Raw genomic sequence first — 19,188 nt, forward strand, 5'->3', positions numbered from 1 at the left:
TCTATTTTATGCATTGAGTATCACCTGCTGGCTAGCAGAACTGCGGTTGCAGAGAGACTCTGGGGTTGTTGGTTTTTTTGTTTGGCTGGCTTACACTGGGATACCTTATGACTGGGCACATCCTTGAAAATATTAAAAGCCTGCTTCTGTCAGTGAAGGGTGAATCATTGCAGCTCAGATCTTCCAACCCCGATCCATCTCTAAGAGTATATGTTGCATTAATGAGCTCATTCTCGGCATATACTGACATGGGTGGGATAGAAATGTGTGTGCTCTTTCAATCTGAACATGTTTAGATCTGGAATACGTTAGAAGGTGTGCTGCGTTCCAGGGTCACCTAAGTAAATAACGTCAATTTGTGTTTCTCCGTGCAAAAACACTCTCTATATTAATGTTTACTGAGTGGATAGGAATTTCAATGACATTTATCTTTAGCTGAATAGTTATTTGACAAAAATTAATGAAAGTCTTCTTCGTGATTATATTTACATTTCAATCTCCTTGCATCCCTACACCAAAGGAAGTGGGGAGAGAGAGAGAAAGACAGACAGACATGCTTTTCTAGGACTGGCGTATGCCATGGATGCGAAGAGATCCTCTTGAGGAGGCGGAGGGATGGAGCGAGGCAGAGGCACATTGAAGCAGATGCAGAGAAATGTGAGAGGGTGTCAGTGAGACTGGTGATGACGCGCTCGTGGCTGCGGAGAGCTGGCGAGGCCGCGGCCCTGGCTCTGACTCACCTCATCCCCACGGGGCCTCCTGCTTGACGTCACTCGGAGCTGCACTGTGGCATTTCTTTGCTTCAACTTCTTTGTGAGCAGCAGCCACACTTGAGCATGTCTCACATCTATCTATCTATCTATCTATCTATCTATCTATCTATCTATCTATCTATCTATCTATCTATCTATCTATCTATCTATCTATCTATCTATCTATCATCCATCCATCCATCCATCCATCCATCCATCCATCCATCCATCCATCCATCCATCCATTTATCATCCATCCATCCATCCATCCATCCATCCAGCCGTCGTTTCATGTCTGTTATGTAAATTAATGATTTGTCACTCTTCAACAACAATCAATACACAATACTACCTGATAAATCAAAATATTATTTTTTCCTGTGTCAATTCACTTTTCCTGTGTCAGCAGAAAATAATGAAAATGGTAAGGGTTCATTCAATAGTGTAATTGCATGCTCTCTTATTTATATAAAACACTAATCTATTTGCAATTTGATACATGAAAATGGATGGATGGATGGATGGATGGATGGATGGATGGATGGATGGATGGATGGATGGATGGATGGATGGATGGATGGATGGATGGATGGATGGATGGATGGATGGACGGATGGATGGATGGATGGATGGATGGATGGAAAATAAATTTAAAGGGAAGAACAGTAATATCCCTATACTGTGAGATCTTGTGTATTTTTTTTTCTCTGCCCATAATAATTGGGTTCGTTGTTACCGAGAGCCTCTTTTTCCCTCTGAGTCACCTGAACGAATGAGAGTTCATTACATGTGAAACATTTACAAGCACACTAAAGAAACATAGGAGTCAAACATGACCCAGAGGGTGCTGTGCGATACGATGCCTCTGGTTCCACATGTCTTTATTCTATGTAAATTGGCAGATCAAGAGGAAATGCGCAACGAGGGTCATACATGAGGGTGCGGCTTTCTGCAGCATGTGTTCTGCTCTTACCTCTTGGATGGACATTGCATTAGCAAGTAAATAGCTACTACAGTTCATGTATCTGTTCAGACGGAACGGGATTGACATTATTATTATTGTTATTAATGTACATGCTGAGATATGCAAAGTATTCTAACAGACAGTTATAGCCTTATTCTTTCTATATGAATGCATAGATCACAAATATATATATATAGAGAGAGAGAGAGAGCAGTCCAGAAATCAAGGTAAATAAATGGGAAATATGGCTTATTTTAAAACACAACATTTTTTGATATATAAAATTATGATCAAGAAGGTACCGACACTCGTACTGCTATCCATCAGCAACATGTGACTGTAAAAGTGAGTGAAAAAGTAAAATATATCACATGCCGACAAATGTTACTATTAGTAGATGTTACTTGTTGGATAGTAATTCTTCAAGTGGGATTGTAAAGAATGTACTCAGCTCAAAAAAATGGAGCATGGATCAATTTGATGATCCTAAACATAAATATCACAAATCTTTGGAGGTAAATATTAATCGGCTAACTTAAGATAATCTATTTAACTGATTAAAAAAGCGACCTAACCCATCAAAACGTCATACATAATATGCTTCAATTGCGCAAAGAGTTTCGCACTCAGCATTGTGATTTTATTCCTCGTTCGGTTATGAGAGGATTGGTGAGATGGCAAGAGTACAGCACAAGCACTGGACAACACCAAGTCTGCAATTGACATTTTATCCCAATTTTCTTCCCACTTCCAACTACATGTGCCAAATAAACTTTTCAATTCCTTTATGAGGCAAATATATAAATGCAATGCAAATATACAACTCAGGTCTTGATCGTTTTCTCCCTTGACATTTGCTATGCGTGAAAAGTGAGAAAGCAACACGCATTTGTGTGCATGGCAAGCTTAGAAGGAAAATTGGTCTTGACTTAAGTTCAGATGAAAGTGGGTGTACGTAGAAGGCTCGGCAGACAGCTATGCTCATGATTGCTATTCGGTGTGGTTACAGCCAATAATGACTCCATCATGTATGACCAGCTCAGTGACCTAGTGGTAGAGTGTCCGCCCTGAGACTGGAAGGTTGTGGGTTCAAACCCCGGCCGGGTCATACCAAAGACTATAAAAATGGGACCCATTGCCTCCCTGCTTGGCACTCAGCATTAAGGGTTGGAATTGGGTGGTTAGATCACCAACTGATTCCCGAGCGCGGCACCGCTGCGGCTCACTGCTCCCCTCTCCCCCAGGGGATGGATTGAAATCACACGGGGATGGGTTAAATGCAGAGGACAAATTTCACCACACCCAGGTGTGTGTGTGACGATCATTGGGACTTTAATCTTTAATGTGTGCAATAAAGCGATTGTTGGTCCACCACTTTTTTTGTCATCCGTCCAGACACTACAATACACAAAAGACATTGTGGTTGCGCGGGTTGGTTTCAGCAACCACTGTGACTGAACCGCATTCAGTTTGTCCCGCATTAGTTTTGCTTTCAGTTCTGTGGAAGTAAATCTTTGCCATAGTAATAATGGCAACATTATGCAATTAAATGGTAGTCAACAGTTTCACTGCAGAATAGTTTGCTTGATTTATTTACAGGGCAGATGATCACTTTATTGCCCGTCAGAATTGTTCAGTAGATTCTGGAGGTTTTTATGCACAAAGAGAAAATGGAGGGACTGCACGGTGAGGACCGGTTAGTACGTCGCCTCACATTTCAGAAGTGTAGTGTTCGATTTCGTCTTCAGCCTTCATGCGTGCATTTTGCATATTCTCCCCTTGCCTGTGAGGGTTTCCCTTCCGATACTCCAGAGTTTCTCCCACATTCCAGACATGCACGATGATTAATTTGGGCACCCTAAATTGTCCTTTGGTGTAATTGTGAGTGTGAATGCTTGTTCGTCTATGTGTGACCTGCGATTGGCTGACGACCAGTTCAGGGTGTCCCTGTCTACTGCCCGAAGTCAGCTGATATAGGTTCCAGCACACCCGTGATCCTCATGAGGAGAAGCGGTTCAGAAAATTGATACAAAATGGAGAGAAAATAAGATCATCGTGAATTGCTCACAATTATATATTATATATACCGTATTTTCCGGACTATAAGGCGCACCTAAAAACCTAAAATTTTCTCAAAAGCCGACAATGCACCTTATAGTCCGGTGCGCCTTATATATGGACCAAATTCCTAAATTTAAACTGGCCCGAAGCATTGTGTCATGAAATCAATCATAAGTGGCCCGCTGAAGACTATGAATCATGAATCAAAAAGACTATGGATCATTATTTTGTGATTATAAAGTAATTTGTTGCGTCTGAAGTCGAAATAAAAAAGATAAAATGGAGAGTGATTTGATTTGGATTAAAAATCTGACATGATGCATTAATGGTGCGCCTTATAGTCCGGTGCGCCTTATATAAGGACAAAGTTTTAAAATGGGCCATTCATTGAAGGTGCGCCCTATAGTCTGGTGCGCCTTCAATGATACGATATCGTATTTTCCGGATATATATATATATCAAAGTCAAAGTCTGCTTTATTGTCAATTTCTTCACGTCAAGACACACAAAGAGATCGAAATTACTTTCCCACTATCCCACGGTGACAAGACATAGTACACAATTTACATACAAGTAAACAACACAAAAAGTAAAAACAAGAAGGCACAAACATATAAACAAACAAATACAACAAACAAATATATATATATATATGTATATGTATTTTTAAGTTCTGAATACCTGTGACTTAAAGGTTTTATGCCTTTATCTACAATCACCGTGGTCGCTTAAAATCCATGCATGGCAAACGGTTTGAATAGGCATGTGGGCGATGTAAACATGATATATTACCACAGAATGTGACCACTTTGTTCAATTCTGATCTTGGTGTCAAATGCCTCTATTTTCGGAGCGAGTGTACATTCGCGTGGTGATAAAAATTGGCGCATTTTGATTTTCGTGCTGGGAGAAGTTGAGTTTATTATGTTTGGGAATTTGGCAGGCCAGACCAGTGCAGTTACACCGGAGGCGGTTTCTTTTACAAATGGCTGATGCACCTGACAATTTGAGAAAAATAAGACTATTATTTTGACCAGCTAAAAGCAGGTCTAAGTTGTACTGCAGGTAACGTGATGTTAGTCTGTAGACCAGTTATTAGCTCATTTTTGACATTGATAATCAAACATAGAATGCATCTGATAAAAAGCTGCTATTTTTGGTCACTGAAGAGTGAAACACAGTGCTCGTTAATGAACTGATCCCTCCTCGAGTAATCACTGGCCCCAGCAATAAGCTGGTCTCATTTGTCTTTGATTCAATCAATTCATGAAAGAGTTGGCCCACTCGTCATCCAGATAAATTAGAACTTGACCCAACCTTCACATTTGCAGCTACATTCAGTGCAGGTAACCCCCAAATTATAGGTTTGTCTTTTGTTGTTGACATCATAGATTTTTCTACTACTCTGTCATACAAAATGGGCCATATTTATGAGGCATTTTCATCAGCATCCTTTTCCGACAGTCATTTAGATGTGGCATGTTTTCCCTGTCTGTGAAATGATGCTCTTCCTTGTATCTTGTGATTTGATTTCAGCCCGTTGTTCAATCATGCCCATAAAATGAAAAAGGTTGTGTGGAATGGTTTCATCTCTCATAGAAGGTTCAGTCAAAGGAAATGAGTCTCCTTAAGATGGTGGCTGTTTTGGGAAGAGTCGTGGCATCACTGTAGTCAGAGGGTTGTGACGGAGCAAAACCAATAACTTCTCCGGAAAGCCAGTGATCCTTCAGTCCTACTTGTAAGCTTCATGCTCTTGTAAATTAGCCAGGAGCTTGTCGCAAGAGATTGTGCTAATCAGATCAGAATACCCAGATATAGTTTATAAGATCGGTCTCAACTCATTTGCAAAAAAACCCCAAAAAATAAAAACAAAAATTGATTCAGTACCTCAAAATCATTCAGTGTTTCCACCCCCAGCAGCTTTGGACACTTTGTGCACAGGTTGACCATGTCTGTAAGCCTAAATGTGGTAGTGATGGGCTGAAGAGTTTAAAGTTGAAATGGTGTCAATAATCCTAAATCTTAATTTTGGGGTTTATTTCGAAATTTTGGGAAAAAATATTTTATTTCAAATACTAGGAAATAATACAATTCAGTTAAATATTAGGCTGTAAAACATTACAGTACTTTACTGGAGCCAGTAAAATACTAAAATTTGACAGTGTACATACTATAAGACTTCATTGTGTGCTAAGCAAAAATATTGACTATATGGTTCATATTGACAAGCTTTGAATGTGTGTTTTTAAATTCAGTTTACGCTCAATTCTCTCCACTGCAAAGCAATAAGCAAGTTAGCAGTAAGCAATTTGTGTGTTCTAAATAAATAATCAGTCCAGGATATGCAAAATTAATCCACTTTAAAAGCTCATTATTAGGCACTAAATAAAATAAAAATATGGCACATTAAATGGTAGTAGGAGAGGATACAAAATGATTAATGGCCAAACAACAGGATACAAAATAAAAAATTAAAATGTATAGTCGCCTTCAGATATTACCAACAGTTGCTGGCAACCGATTTTGTGCTTGTTTGCGCTTGTTTTCAAGATGACAGAGTATAAAAATTTATTGATAAATTATGAATTGGAAAGAGAGAGAGAGGCATTGAATGCTCCGGTAAAAATGGTGTGAAGCAATGATAAAATGAAATTTAAAGACTCTACTTGATAGAACAGCAACTTTCATTTTAGCTGGGAAATAGCAACAGGAATAAGTTTGTCTGTGTGCTTTGCACGCATGCGTGTGATGTGGAAGTTGCGCATGTGTGTGGGTGTGTTTAAAAAAAAAACAATCGAATTCAGTCATTTGAATTGATCCGTTATGCAAATTGTGTCGTGAATGAGTTATGCTGGCGTGTCAGTGTGTAGCATTATAGAGGTACTGACAGGGGTGCTCAGTCTATAATTTGAACTGCGGGGTGACAGTTAACTGCAGGTTCATGTCACTCTCAACAATGATGCTTGAGCATGAACTGAAAGAACGACTACTGTGACTATTGTAGCTTTGCACCCAAACAGGTAATTTTCGCTACAGTGGACTAATGGCAGCAAGTGGGGAGGCGATTGATAGTTGAGTTTTTTTATATACACTACATTTACTTGAGAGGTGGTTATATTATTGTGCTGCTCCTACCCAATATATCGCCTCATTGGTGTTGATTACAGACAATGGCTAGTATCAAGCTCATACTTCATTTCAAGGTACTTTTTCGTCATTTCAACATCATTTTGTTTCCCCTGTAAATTTTATGTTTCCCATAAAGCAGGGGTGTCAAATTTATTTTGGTCGTGGGCCGCATCATAGTCATGGTTTCCTTCGAAGGGCCATTGAAATTGCCAACCCAAATAAATGTCTGAATATCTCAAATTATATATAGTACGGTACTCAACAAACTAGTGAATGACTAGATGAATCACTAGTTTTCAAAACTAAGAAAAACTGTTAACATGTTTTAAAAATATGAATGTTAATAAAAAGTGCTAGCGATAGAGCTATTCTTTAAAAGTGAAAACAATTAGACAATTAGTAATTTTAATATTGACATATGAATTTGATGCACAGTTTGTCTTCACTGGCCACATAAAATGATGTGGCTGGCCGTATCTATCTATCTATATACATACATATATATATATATATATATATATATATATATACGTACTATATATATATATATATAAACACACAACAACCACACAACTAGAGTGAACAACAATAATAAAGATGAGTATTTAAAATTTTGCAGGTTAATTTCTTCTTGCTAATCTTCTCCTCACGGTTGCTTCCTGATATAATGTGCTTTGAGAAAGGAGTGGGTGAAGGCCAACAGGCTCATGCAGCTCCTCATTGAACCTCCAGAGACTCCACCCTCACAGACGCGCACAACTGAGTAATCAATCGAAATGATTTCATGGTATCACGTTTAAAACCTTATTCCACTTGAGATTTTCTTAGTTGGACTCATTTAGTGATAGCAAATGTGTGCCTTAATTTTTGGCAACTAATACTACCACTGTAGATATTTGTGGGAATTCCTCTTGGTGTGATAGTTGGCTTTGCTAGTATTTGTTATGTGAGCAGACAGAAAAAAGCCGGTGCCTAAATGCATAATGGCTGTTTTACAAGGCATGTGAGCCAATGTTATGTCTTCTCCATCTTAAGACTCCCTTGGAAGAGAGCTGACATCAGGTCAGGTCACGTACAACATCTGACACAGCAAGAGGCTCTCCAACAGACAAAGACCCAGCCAACAGCTTAATCTCCAGGATACAATAAACACTGAACACCTTTTGGCAGCTGATGTGTGGTTGTTTTCATCGTAGGAATTAATAAAGTGAATGTTTAAATCCCTGAACATGAGTGAATAAGTTGAGGTTGTGAATGCACCGTTAGCCAATTACCAAAAGGATGGTCTTCTTTTTAATGTTTGAATTGACTTCAAAGGAGACCTCAATCACACAATTATTCCAAAAGATTTGACCTTTTTGATTTTTTTCCCCTTGAGAACAACTGCAGCAGACAGAAGCAGAATATGGGAACGAAGTGAAGATGTTAAAGGAAAGAGCCTTTCTGTGTCAGCCTGTTCTCTAACACTGCGAAATTCATACATTCTTCAGGTTGTCAAGAGGAAGCCACAGTCTCTTCTCTTCTCCTCACACAGAAAGTTAATGGTCACAGTACCTGACTCACTTCTCTTTGTCAAAAACGACAAAATAACAAAAATCTGCAGTCATGTGTGAATGAATATTCGTTTTCTAAGGTGAAAGATTTATTGTTTCATGCTTTAGGCTACAGCATATTCTTCTTGCTTTTTTTTCCGCCCTGACATATTGAAGTATTTGTTCATCTTGTACAATTTGCCTCACCATTTTTTTTTACTCTGGATAGTAACCATGAGCCTGAGGACAGGTTCTATATAAAATGTATAGATGGATTTATTTTGGCGGTTGCCCATGCAGAGATATTTCAAATAGATGGCAAGCAGTCCTCTTCCAGTGGCTGGAAAATAAGCTACGCTCATGTTAGTATCACGTAATTCCACCTTTGTGATGAAAATAGGTACGCATATGTCCCGCAATTCCATGCATTTGACCATTTGGTAGGCTGTGACACCTTTTGCTGGTACAGTTTTAAGTGTAAATAAATTTACATGACTATAAGTTTTTAGTGGACTTTAACAATCTGTAGTGATGGAGAAGCACACAGAGATTTAAGCTGTATATTGCGTTTGACCGGAGATTTGGAACCTTATAAACTTCCAACAGCAAGACTGGATTGCTGACTCAAAATTAAGCACTGCCCAGTGTGACTTATATTGATCTTGTCAATTATTATATACAGTATATATAAAAGTCTATGCACAATAGTCCTACGACACTTTTAGTGTTACTCCTATGTAAAAGGCAAATGAACTTCACATGTAAATTCGAGACGATCAATTGACAAGTTGTTCGTGAATGCAAAACACAATGCTTCGGGCCAGTTTAAATTTAGGAATTTGGTCCATATATAAGGCGCACCGGACTATAAGGCGCACTGTCGGCTTTTGAGAAAATTTTAGGTTTTTAGGTGCGCCTTATAGTCCGGACAATACGGTACATAAAGCACCAAACATAACCCAGAACAGGACAAGTTGCTTCGGCCGGACGGACGGACGGATGGATGGATAGATAGCAGTAATTGCCAACCTGATATCTTGTATTCTCTTGCCATCAAACTAAGTAATCCACCATACCAATGCTGTGCGTCAGATGTGTGCAAATAAAGGCAATGAAGGCTAGCAGAGGACAAACGCATGCTTATGTATAACTACCTACTTTGAGTAGAGAGTGGAGACATTCACCCTGTGTTGAGTTAGCAGCAGATGAGGTGATGCTCAGCCTGTCTGATTGCAACTTCAGAAAAGCAATTTGATAACTGCAGCTATTAGTTACATACCTAGTCGTCAATTTATGGATCAATCCAAGTTTGCAATATTTTCATTGTCCTGCAGTGTTTTTATTATCATTTCACATTAACAGTTTCTATGGCGATTCAGAAATTGCAGTCTTTCATAAAAGGTATTTTCTTATGCTCACCTCTTGCATTGAGTCACAAATCCTTTCAGTTTTCAACCTATCCTTCATTCTAACTTCAACAAATCTATCCTCAATTTATTTTAATACATTTTAATAATTGATCGTTTTCTGGATGTGAATTGAAATATGCCACATGCTTATCCATACTGACAGAAAACCTGGCACCATGCACAATTGTTGCTTGCTTGACAGAAGTACCCTCCCGCCACAAAATAAAGGTAATGAATAGATATGTACGTAAGTGATATACACATTCCTTACATTAAGAGGTGTTCTATGTAAGATGGAGTTACCATGTGGGAAAGGTGTGCAGGCATGGAGCTAAATGTTCACTTGCTGAGTGCTTCTGTTTCGGAGTCATTCATGTGAGCAGGTTATTTCGTTAGGTTGGTGAACAGCCACTGACTGTGATTTGCACCAAAAAGGGCCCAACAACAACTTAAAAAAAACCAGTCCACCTAAAGCCACGCATTGGCTGCTGAAAGTATTTAACGGAAAATACGTAAATACAAATTTCCCTAAATTGCAATTAAAGAAAACTTAGACAGCGCTTTTGCTCAAAGCGTTTTAAAAAGCCAGATATTAATTTATTTGAAAATGTATTAAGAACATGGATCACTGGCATTTGGTTTTTTTGTTGTTCCAAATGGCTTACCTGAAGTCGAATCTCAGATTGCATTGTGTAGAATCTGTCGGTTTTGGCATGTGTTGGTGTTGCGAAATAGTGATAAATAGTCCCCACGGCAAACACTGGATGGGTTAGCTTGCATGCTTCTTTTTCTTGGGAGCTAAATACCGAGACCAAAGATAAAGCGCCTCCGTTTTGGGTGGTTGGCATAAGGAGTGCCCCATATGTGAACTTCAGCGGAAAGGTAAGGTAAATAAACTCTTACATATTTAAATGTAATTAATTGATATTAAATGAAAAATTAATTAAACAGTCAAAATAGGATTAATGTTTGCTCAGTAGGTGTGAATGTGAGTCTGAATGTCCCCTGTGGTCGAATGGAGACCAATCCTGAATCTCGTCTGCCTTTTGTTCATATAGTAAACTGGGTGTCAAAGACAATGGTCGAATGGATAATTTTTCTGTTTGGTGAATTTACAAGGTCTATAATCTCAGGAGCAAATGTGAGCAGCTCTTTTAATTTAACACGCTCTAAGACAGAGGCAGGTGATAAAAGATATTTTTTATTCTTTATTAAAGAGGTTATTGACATTTGTGTTTCATGAATGATATAAATTCATCAACCAATGAACTTTATCGGTCATATATAGTCATATGAAAACAAGACATCCGAAAATAAAGTTCAGTAACTCTAGTTTGTGCTTAAAAAAAACATGAAAAGAAAATCAATATTTAAGGCTTAAGCTTATATTTCATTCGAGAAAATTGGGGAGTCAGACATTTCCTTGGAAAAGTGCATTGGCTGCACAAAATCCAATTGATGTAGTGACTTCCATATTTGCTGGCGCCCGGTCCAGGGTGTACACACCCTCTCGTCCAAAGTCAGCTAGGATAGGCTCGAGCTCAGAACCTCAAGCTCCTTCCATACAACCCTTCCATTGGCCTGGTGTTCTTATTTTACTGAAGAAAGTTCTGATCAAACTGCCCCGTGATGCAAGTGTTTTTGTTTCATCATCAAGGTTTAATAATTGTTGCTGTACTTTATAGCATCCAGTTAGAATGCTAAATAACTACCATCATTGCACAAAGTAGTTTTTCCTAACCAAGGAAGGGTAAGAACTGAACAATAAATTTCTTTTTGAAGCTGTCATGCTGTGTGTTACTGTGCTAATGTCTCATTAAACCAACAGGTTCAAATGTACTGGAAATTGGGCGGGGGGGGGGGGGGGGGGTGTTGCATAACACAAGCATAAAAAGTTTTTTTTAATGCCCGTTTCAGCCTATAGTCTGCATGTAGACGCTCCAATTTCCGCAGCTTCCGACGCCCTCAAATGACGACAAGCATTCGTGCCGATTGTATCCGGTTATAACCAACCTTTGACCTGTTGAACCCGGAAGCGCTGACATTTTTCCAGTTTATGAGTCACTCGTGCTAAGTGAGCGAAGCCGGACGATCGCGATTCACGATGGAAGATGCAAAAAGGTGAGCTCCGGGAAATTATGATAGACTCGAGACAGCGGGGTGAAACTTTTAGGGAACAATTATCATATAATGGTTATTGACATATGTGATTGCAGTGATGATTCGCCCTAACGTATTTCCTCTATGTATTGTTTTATGCGAAACGTCTATACATAGACTTTCCGCGTCTATGGGTACACAGTCGGCGATGGATGTCCTCGATGCAATCGAAGATGAGGACGCAGTTGTGGATAAAATCTTTATTGCTCCACCCGTGGTCAGTGTGGAGTCTGACGAAGACACGGGCGAGGAAGACTGCGGAGGAACGTTCAATAATCTCTCGGGACGGCAGTTTAGCGCTCCCGCCGTGGTGGTCCTCGCCGGCGGACGTGTGATCGGAGATGATGATGATGGCGACACTGAGGAAGAAGAGGAGCCCCAACAGGCCTCCACCTCAAAGAAACGCTCGCAGAAAGATGCGTTGGACTACAATTGGACCAACAGTAAAACGCGCCTGACGAAATTCCCGGACGCCAGGCCTCTCGCCGTCCCCACAATTTTGGTTGGAAAGAGCGCAGTTCAGAAGCTGGACTTCTTCCTTTCTGATGTATATCCTCACCTTGTTCGAGAGACCATCAAGTATGCGGCGGTGACTGACTCCAACTTCCAGCTCACCATCGGAGAATTGAAGCGCGTGGTGGGGATCTTGCTGCTCTCGGGTTACCACCAGCTCCCCAGTCGCCGACACTACTGGAACACAGATGAAGATCTCCATTGCGCCCTCGTCGCTGGGGCCATGTCACGCAACAGGTTCGAGGAGATCATCCGCTACATTCACTGCGCCGACAACGCGCACCTGAACCGCAGCGACCGGATGACAAAGCTGCGTCCCATGATGGACCTCCTCAACGCTCGGTTCGGGGAGGCGTATCCAATGGACTGCAATCTTGATCTGGACGAGGCAATGATTGAATACTTTGGAAGACACGGATGCAAGCAAGCAATCCGAAAAAAGCCGGTGCGGTTCGGCTTCAAGGCCTGGTGCCTGAACAGTGGGACCAACGGCTTCCTGCTCCACTTCGACATCTACCAGGGGGCGAGTGTAGATGCCTCTGAAGTGGAACGCAAGTTCGGCAAGGGCGGTGGCACGCTCCTTCGACTTCTGGACAACCTCCCCGATGCTGTGCGTGCACTTCCGCTACGCATCTACATAGACAACTACTTCACCGGCCTCCCGCTAGTTGCAGAGCTGCGCAGGCGGGGCTACGCTTGCACGGGGACGATCCGAGAAAACCGCATCCCGCGCTCTTGCCCGATCACAGATCAGAAGGCTATGAAGAGGAAGCCGCGTGGTGCCGTGTCTGTCGTGTACGACACGGCAAACAAGATTGCGCTCACTCGGTGGAAGGATAACGCCGTGGTCACCATCGCCTCCACCCTCGCCGCTGAGCATCCTCTGCAGAAGGTGTCACGCTGGTCAAGGAAGGAGAAGAAGAAGGTGGCAGTGGACTAGCCATTTGTTGTCCAGCTGTACAACCGCAGCATGGGCGGCACGGACCGCGCCGACCAGAGCATCGGGCTCTACCGCATCAACATGCGCCGGAAGAAGTGGTGGTGGCCGATATTCACCTGGATGCTGGACGCGGCCGTCTTCAATGCATGGGTGCTGCACCGGCTGGATGAGCACGGCGGGATGTCTCTGCTGGAGTTCCGACGCGAGGTGGCCCGAACTCTGGTTGCAGCACCAGGCGCCACTCGAGCTCGGAGATCGGGCAGACCGCGCGTGTGCGCAGTTGCCGATGACTCCCGCTTCGACACCATGGAGCACTGGCCGGAAGTGGCGGAGCAAGTCCGAAAGTGCGCACTGCCGACTTGCAAGTCGCGTCCGTCCAGTGCGTGCTCCAAGTGCCGCGTGGCACTGTGCACTGTGAAGTGTTTCCGTGCTTACCACCAGCCGGAATAAAATGTGTGAGAAGCACTGGTCGCGTGATCCGTTTTCTGACCGGAAGTGGCGGCGCAAGGCTGAACATCATCACTGCTGAGTTACAGTTTATATCTGCGTTTATGGTACCGCAAGTTTGAAAGTTTGTTGTTGAAAGTTTGTTGCAAATAAATACGGCTATGAAAGCCACTTGTGTTCATAGAAACTTCGGCATTTTCTTACGGCTGGTCCCCATACCCTGGGGATGACGGCCGCCGTTGCACATGCATGCCCATTGAAAATTGTGGAAATGGTCCCTTTCATGTTGCAGACAGCTGTTACGTGTAAAACACAACTATCTCTGAACATTCAAATAAATCACATCACGTTACACTTGCAAATCATCAGAATGCTCCGATTTTTGTGCACGTATCAGCACAGTCTATATATAGATGCCGCATATTTCGTATACGCGACGTCATAACCAAAAAAGCGCGGCATATTCGTACTTAGGGACACCTAAGGACACAAAAAATATGCACCTTTTTAGAAATAAAAATTTAGGCAGAACCGGGATTTATTAAATTGTCAGATTCATCAAAATAATACATTTTATCCACTTTTCCAATGTGGAGTTAATATAAAAATGTCTTCTATTTGTGTCCGATATTGACGGATTCTCTCTGGTAGCATTTTAAAACATGAGTAACCTAAATAAGGAATTATAAAATCTTCAGACATCAGTTATTAGGTACTTCATAACATTGTAAAACCTACATTAACTGATGAGACTAGATAGTATCTACCGTATTTTCCGGACTAAAAGGCGCACCTTCAATGAATGGCCCATTTTAAAACTTTGACCTTATATAAGGCGCACCAGACTATAAGGCGCACCATTAATGCATCATGTCAGATTTTTAATCCAAATCAAATCATTCTCCATTTTATCTTTTTTATTTCACCTTCAGACGCGACAAATTACTTTATAATCACAAAATAATGATCCATAGTCTTTTTGATCCGTGATTCATAGTCTTCAGCGGGCCACTTATGATTGATTTCATAACACAATGCTTCGGGCCAGTTTAAATTTAGGAATTTGGTCCATATATGTATATGGCGCACCGCGCACTGTCGGCTTTTGAGAAAATTTTAGGGTTTTAGGTGCGCCTTATAGTACGGGAAATACGCTAATCAAATTGATTATCAGATACCTTGTTAACATATCGTAAAGACCAAAATAACTGGTATTTGATAGGAACAGCAACAGGTGGTTAAATTAGACTTTCAGCTTTTCTGCAATGACTCAGAAAGTGTGGTGTACTAGTACCATGAATCACTAAATGAGATGTTCAAACTTTATAACAGCAACTTCAACTTTGAATCCAGTACGGAACATTTGTTCAGCACAGTTCAGTTGTACAATATTTAACTTTTATATACATTTTTATCAAATCTTTTTAGAACTGTTTGTTTGAACTGACCTTTATTTTTAAATGTGATTGTTGATGATTGAAAATACGATACATCCTATACAGCGAAACCTTCACATTAAATTGTAAAAACAAAGACACAAAAATAAAAAAAACATAACTAACACCTGAGTGCTACCCTAAGTTTTGCAGAGCGTGCACGGGCGTTTTCTTTGACGTCATCCTTGTTTGGTGTGATCACTTTTTTTAACAAAGGACGCCAATAAGCACTTGCTATATCCTTTTTAGTCCCAGCCAATTTGTCCTTTCCTGTACCTTTCTTCGCCAGGCCAAAGTGATCCTTTTCTAAATGAGACAAATCATCACCCTGAAGGAAGCGCTTGACCAGTCGGTCTTCTAGAGAGTGAAACGTGATGATGCAGAGACGTCCTCCAGATCTCAGTGCTGTCTGGGCAGCGCGTAGACCAGCATGAAGTTGGTTCAACTCATCATTCACAAAAATGCGCAGAGCCTGAAATGTCTTTGTGGCTACATGTGCAGGTCGGTGGAGTTTGTCCTTCCGAGCATAGATAGCAGCTGCAGGAAAAGATTCTAGAGGCAGACACAAAGAATATTATAATGTCTACAATATTATGGTATTTGTGGTAATTGTCATATAATTACTATGGAATACAAAAACAATAAAGACATTCCTATTGTTGTTGAAGTAAAGGGTGGGAGCACTGGCAGCTAAGCCTCGGTCTTTCCCAAGGTTTGGTACTTTGTACGGGTGATGGGCGTGAGGGGGGTGGAGTCAACAGAGCCGAGGGGCGGGTGGGAAAGTGACTTTTCAGGAGGTCAGAAAGTTAAGGATAGGTTATGGAGGGATTTGTAGGTGAGAGGGAGGAGTTTGTATTGAATACGGTGTCGAATAGGAAGCCAGTGAAGCTGTTGGCGGATGGGGATGATGTGTTCTCAGGATTTGTGGGTGAGGAGGTGGGTAGCAGAGATCTGGACATATTAACATTTTGGGAGATTAGTGGAGGAAAGTCCAAAGAGGAGACTATTGCAGTAGTCGAGTCTGGAGGTGGTGAAGGCTGTGGTCTGCGAGAGGGAGGGATGGTGATGTGCAATGTTGCGGAGGAAGAAAAGGAATGTTTCAGTGATATGGTTGATATGGGGTTGGGATGACAGAGTGGATGGAGTCCACCAAGGTTGACATGGGAGGTGATACTGTGACCATAGATGAGGAGAGTAAAATGTAGAAGGAAGGCGAAATCTGGAACAGACTAGTTGTGTTTTATCGCGGTTCAATTTTATACCAATTTTTGCCATCCGGCTTTTGATGTCAGAGATGGAGTTAGTTTCTGGTGGAGATGTTGACAGGGCCGATGCCATCGGTGGAAATGTACAGTTGTGTATCGTTGGCGTAGAAAGAGTTCATGGTGGCAAATGATTTGACTGAAAGGGAGCGTATAGATCGTGAACGAGAGGGGGGTGAGCACCATACCTTGGGGAACTCCATGGCTAACTAGGGAAGTGTAGGATTTGTTGACGGAGACAAAGTGATGAGCTAGGAGTTGAACCAGAGAAGTGCTATGCCAGAGATGTCTATAGATTGTAGACGGTGGAAGAGGATGGTGTGATCAATGGTGTCACGAGTAGCCGAGCGTTTGAGGATGAGAATGGAACCAGAGTTAACGGCAAGGAGATCATTTAAGGAGGTCTATTTCTTTGCTTAGGCATGAACAGAATCCATACTGAAATGTTCTGTAAAGTTGGGTGGAGTGGAGATGGTGTTGGAGATATAACAGAGCGTTCCAGTATTTTTTAAAGTAAAGGAGGTGCATCTGAAGTTGTCCAACTTGCTATAAGTTTTGAGTCCAGACTAGACTCAAACTTCCTCATTTATAGCTTTCTTTCCCCATGGTCATGTTTACCTTGAATACCTTCAAGTAAGGTTGGATATGTCTTGGCGATTCAAATTTTCTGGAAAGCAGCATAACCCTCGAACAATGACGAGAAGCAAAAGCGCCTCAACTTGTTTTTCTTAATGTGGAAAAGCTGCACGAGTAAACTCCTCACCCATCTCTTGGGGTGAGTCCAGTCACTCTGCAGCAAAAACACATTTTTGATGCTTGTACCTATCACCTTGTATTTTCTGTTGCTTTCCGGAGCTACTGAAACTAGATGAGTGTGGTAGATAACTGTAAATCAGCTGTTGAATTCAGCATGACAATATTAGAGCAATCTTTTTCATGCAGATGTTGGCCCTGATGTCTGCCATTCCCTTGCTTGTGAACAAGACTCAGAGATACTTAGAACTGCACCTGCTTTGTGAAGTGGAACCCAGGCCACTAAACTGGACTCCTGCTAAGCCCTGACTAAATGTATTCTCAACATAGACAATGAACAGAACCAGCAACAAATGGAGTCCAATGTCAGCCAAGAAAAATGTGGCTTCAAGTCATACCCCCTAAATAGGGTCAACTCAGTTAAATAAAGAATGGTTTGGGCAAATGACACGTGTACAGTGCTAATATATTCATATCATTAATACAGCATGAGTCAACAACTGATGGCAACAGAAATGAGATTATTGAATATGTACAGGCCAACGTATGCATGGACGTGAGAGAAGAGCAGCAGGACAGAGATGTAAGTCCATTTGGGCCAACAGAGCCTGAATGCATAGCAGATGGACATGGTGTTGACTGGCGAATGTGTCACTAAAATACTTAAAGTCAGTGGAGCCAAATGTTTATAATTCATGAAGGGCATGTTCATATTTCAAATGTTTTTGTTGTCTGGCTGTTGCACTCAGCTGTCAGCACTTGTAACCCACCTTTTCAATACTTTGGGAAAATGTTACCTTGCAGTTAATTTATGGGTATTGCCCATAGCAAATGCTAATGGCTGCGACACCCTCAGTGTTCACAGCAGGCTTGGAAAAATAAAAGGCATGCAATGTGACGCTGCATTTAATGTTGACAACCAAGTGTTTGTGAATGCCACTTTGCTATCACTAAGTTATCATAAAAGCATCTTGACTACCGTATTTTCTGGATTATAAGGCGCACCTAAAAACCTCAAATTTTCTCAAAAGCCGACAGCGCGCCTTATAGTCAGGTGCGCCTTATACATGGACCAAATTCTAAATTTAAACTGGCCCGAAGCATTGTGTCATAGAATCAATCATAAGTGGCCCGCTGAAGACTATCATGAATCAAAAAGACTATGGATCTTTATTTTGTGATTATGAAGTAATTTGTTGCGTCTGAAGTTGAAATAAAAAAGATAAAATGGAGAATGATTTGATTTGGATTAAAGATCTGACATGATGCAACCTGGCCTGTTAACTGCAGTCACCCTTCTTATTCATACAACAATAACAACAATAAAACAAACTTAATACATCTAACAAAAAATTCATTCAACTTTCATAAAATTGTTAGTTTGTTATTATTTTAATCTTTAACTTTTCTGGTCGTGCAATTGACAACAGATTCTCATTCGCAATATCAACCTATCTGCAAAGCATATAGTAAAGGATATAGTTACATATTTACAAGTTCATTCACAATGGTAATGGTTCGTGGAATGTCGGTGCGAATGGTCGGCCCCTATACAGGACTGGCTCAGAAAACGAATGCATTAATGGTGCACCTTATAGTCCGGTGCGCCTTATATGTGGACAAAGTTTTAAAATGGGCCATTTACGGAAGGTGCGCCTTATAGTCCGGTGCGCCTGATAGTCCGGAAAATACGGTACTCTCAAAATCTGAGTTTGAAAATAGTAACGCAACTGAGAAATCTATTTAAACTTGTAGTGTGGATCCTGGCTGACAGTGTTCCTGTGTTTTGGCTTGAGTGACTCACGCGCATGAGATGCGTTACAAGATTAA

General features: G+C 41.2%; 2 protein-coding genes across 3 annotated transcripts in view; one reads left to right on the top strand and one right to left on the bottom strand.

The window, feature by feature from the left end:
- Positions 1 to 12,137: 12,137 nt before the first annotated feature.
- On the top strand, positions 12,138 to 13,460 carry LOC119120841 (piggyBac transposable element-derived protein 3-like). Its single transcript, XM_037248058.1, has one exon. It carries the CDS (start codon positions 12,138 to 12,140, stop codon positions 13,458 to 13,460), a length of 1,323 nt encoding a protein of 440 aa, XP_037103953.1.
- A 1,755-nt stretch (positions 13,461 to 15,215) lies between these two features.
- Positions 15,216 to 19,188, bottom strand: part of mettl15 (methyltransferase like 15) — a 40,852-nt gene continuing 36,879 nt past the window's right edge. Inside the window, exon 6 of one of the 2 annotated variants that reach the window (XM_037247506.1) lies at positions 15,216 to 15,895. In XM_037247506.1, coding sequence (XP_037103401.1) covers positions 15,465 to 15,895 — 431 coding nt within the window. In that variant the 3' untranslated portion in view covers positions 15,216 to 15,464. The remainder of the gene's footprint in view (positions 15,896 to 19,188) is intronic. The other variant, XM_037247507.1, reaches the window with a different exon arrangement.

This window comes from Syngnathus acus, chromosome 3 (genome assembly GCF_901709675.1).
Source record: "Syngnathus acus chromosome 3, fSynAcu1.2, whole genome shotgun sequence".
Classification (NCBI taxonomy): Eukaryota; Metazoa; Chordata; class Actinopteri; order Syngnathiformes; family Syngnathidae; genus Syngnathus; species Syngnathus acus.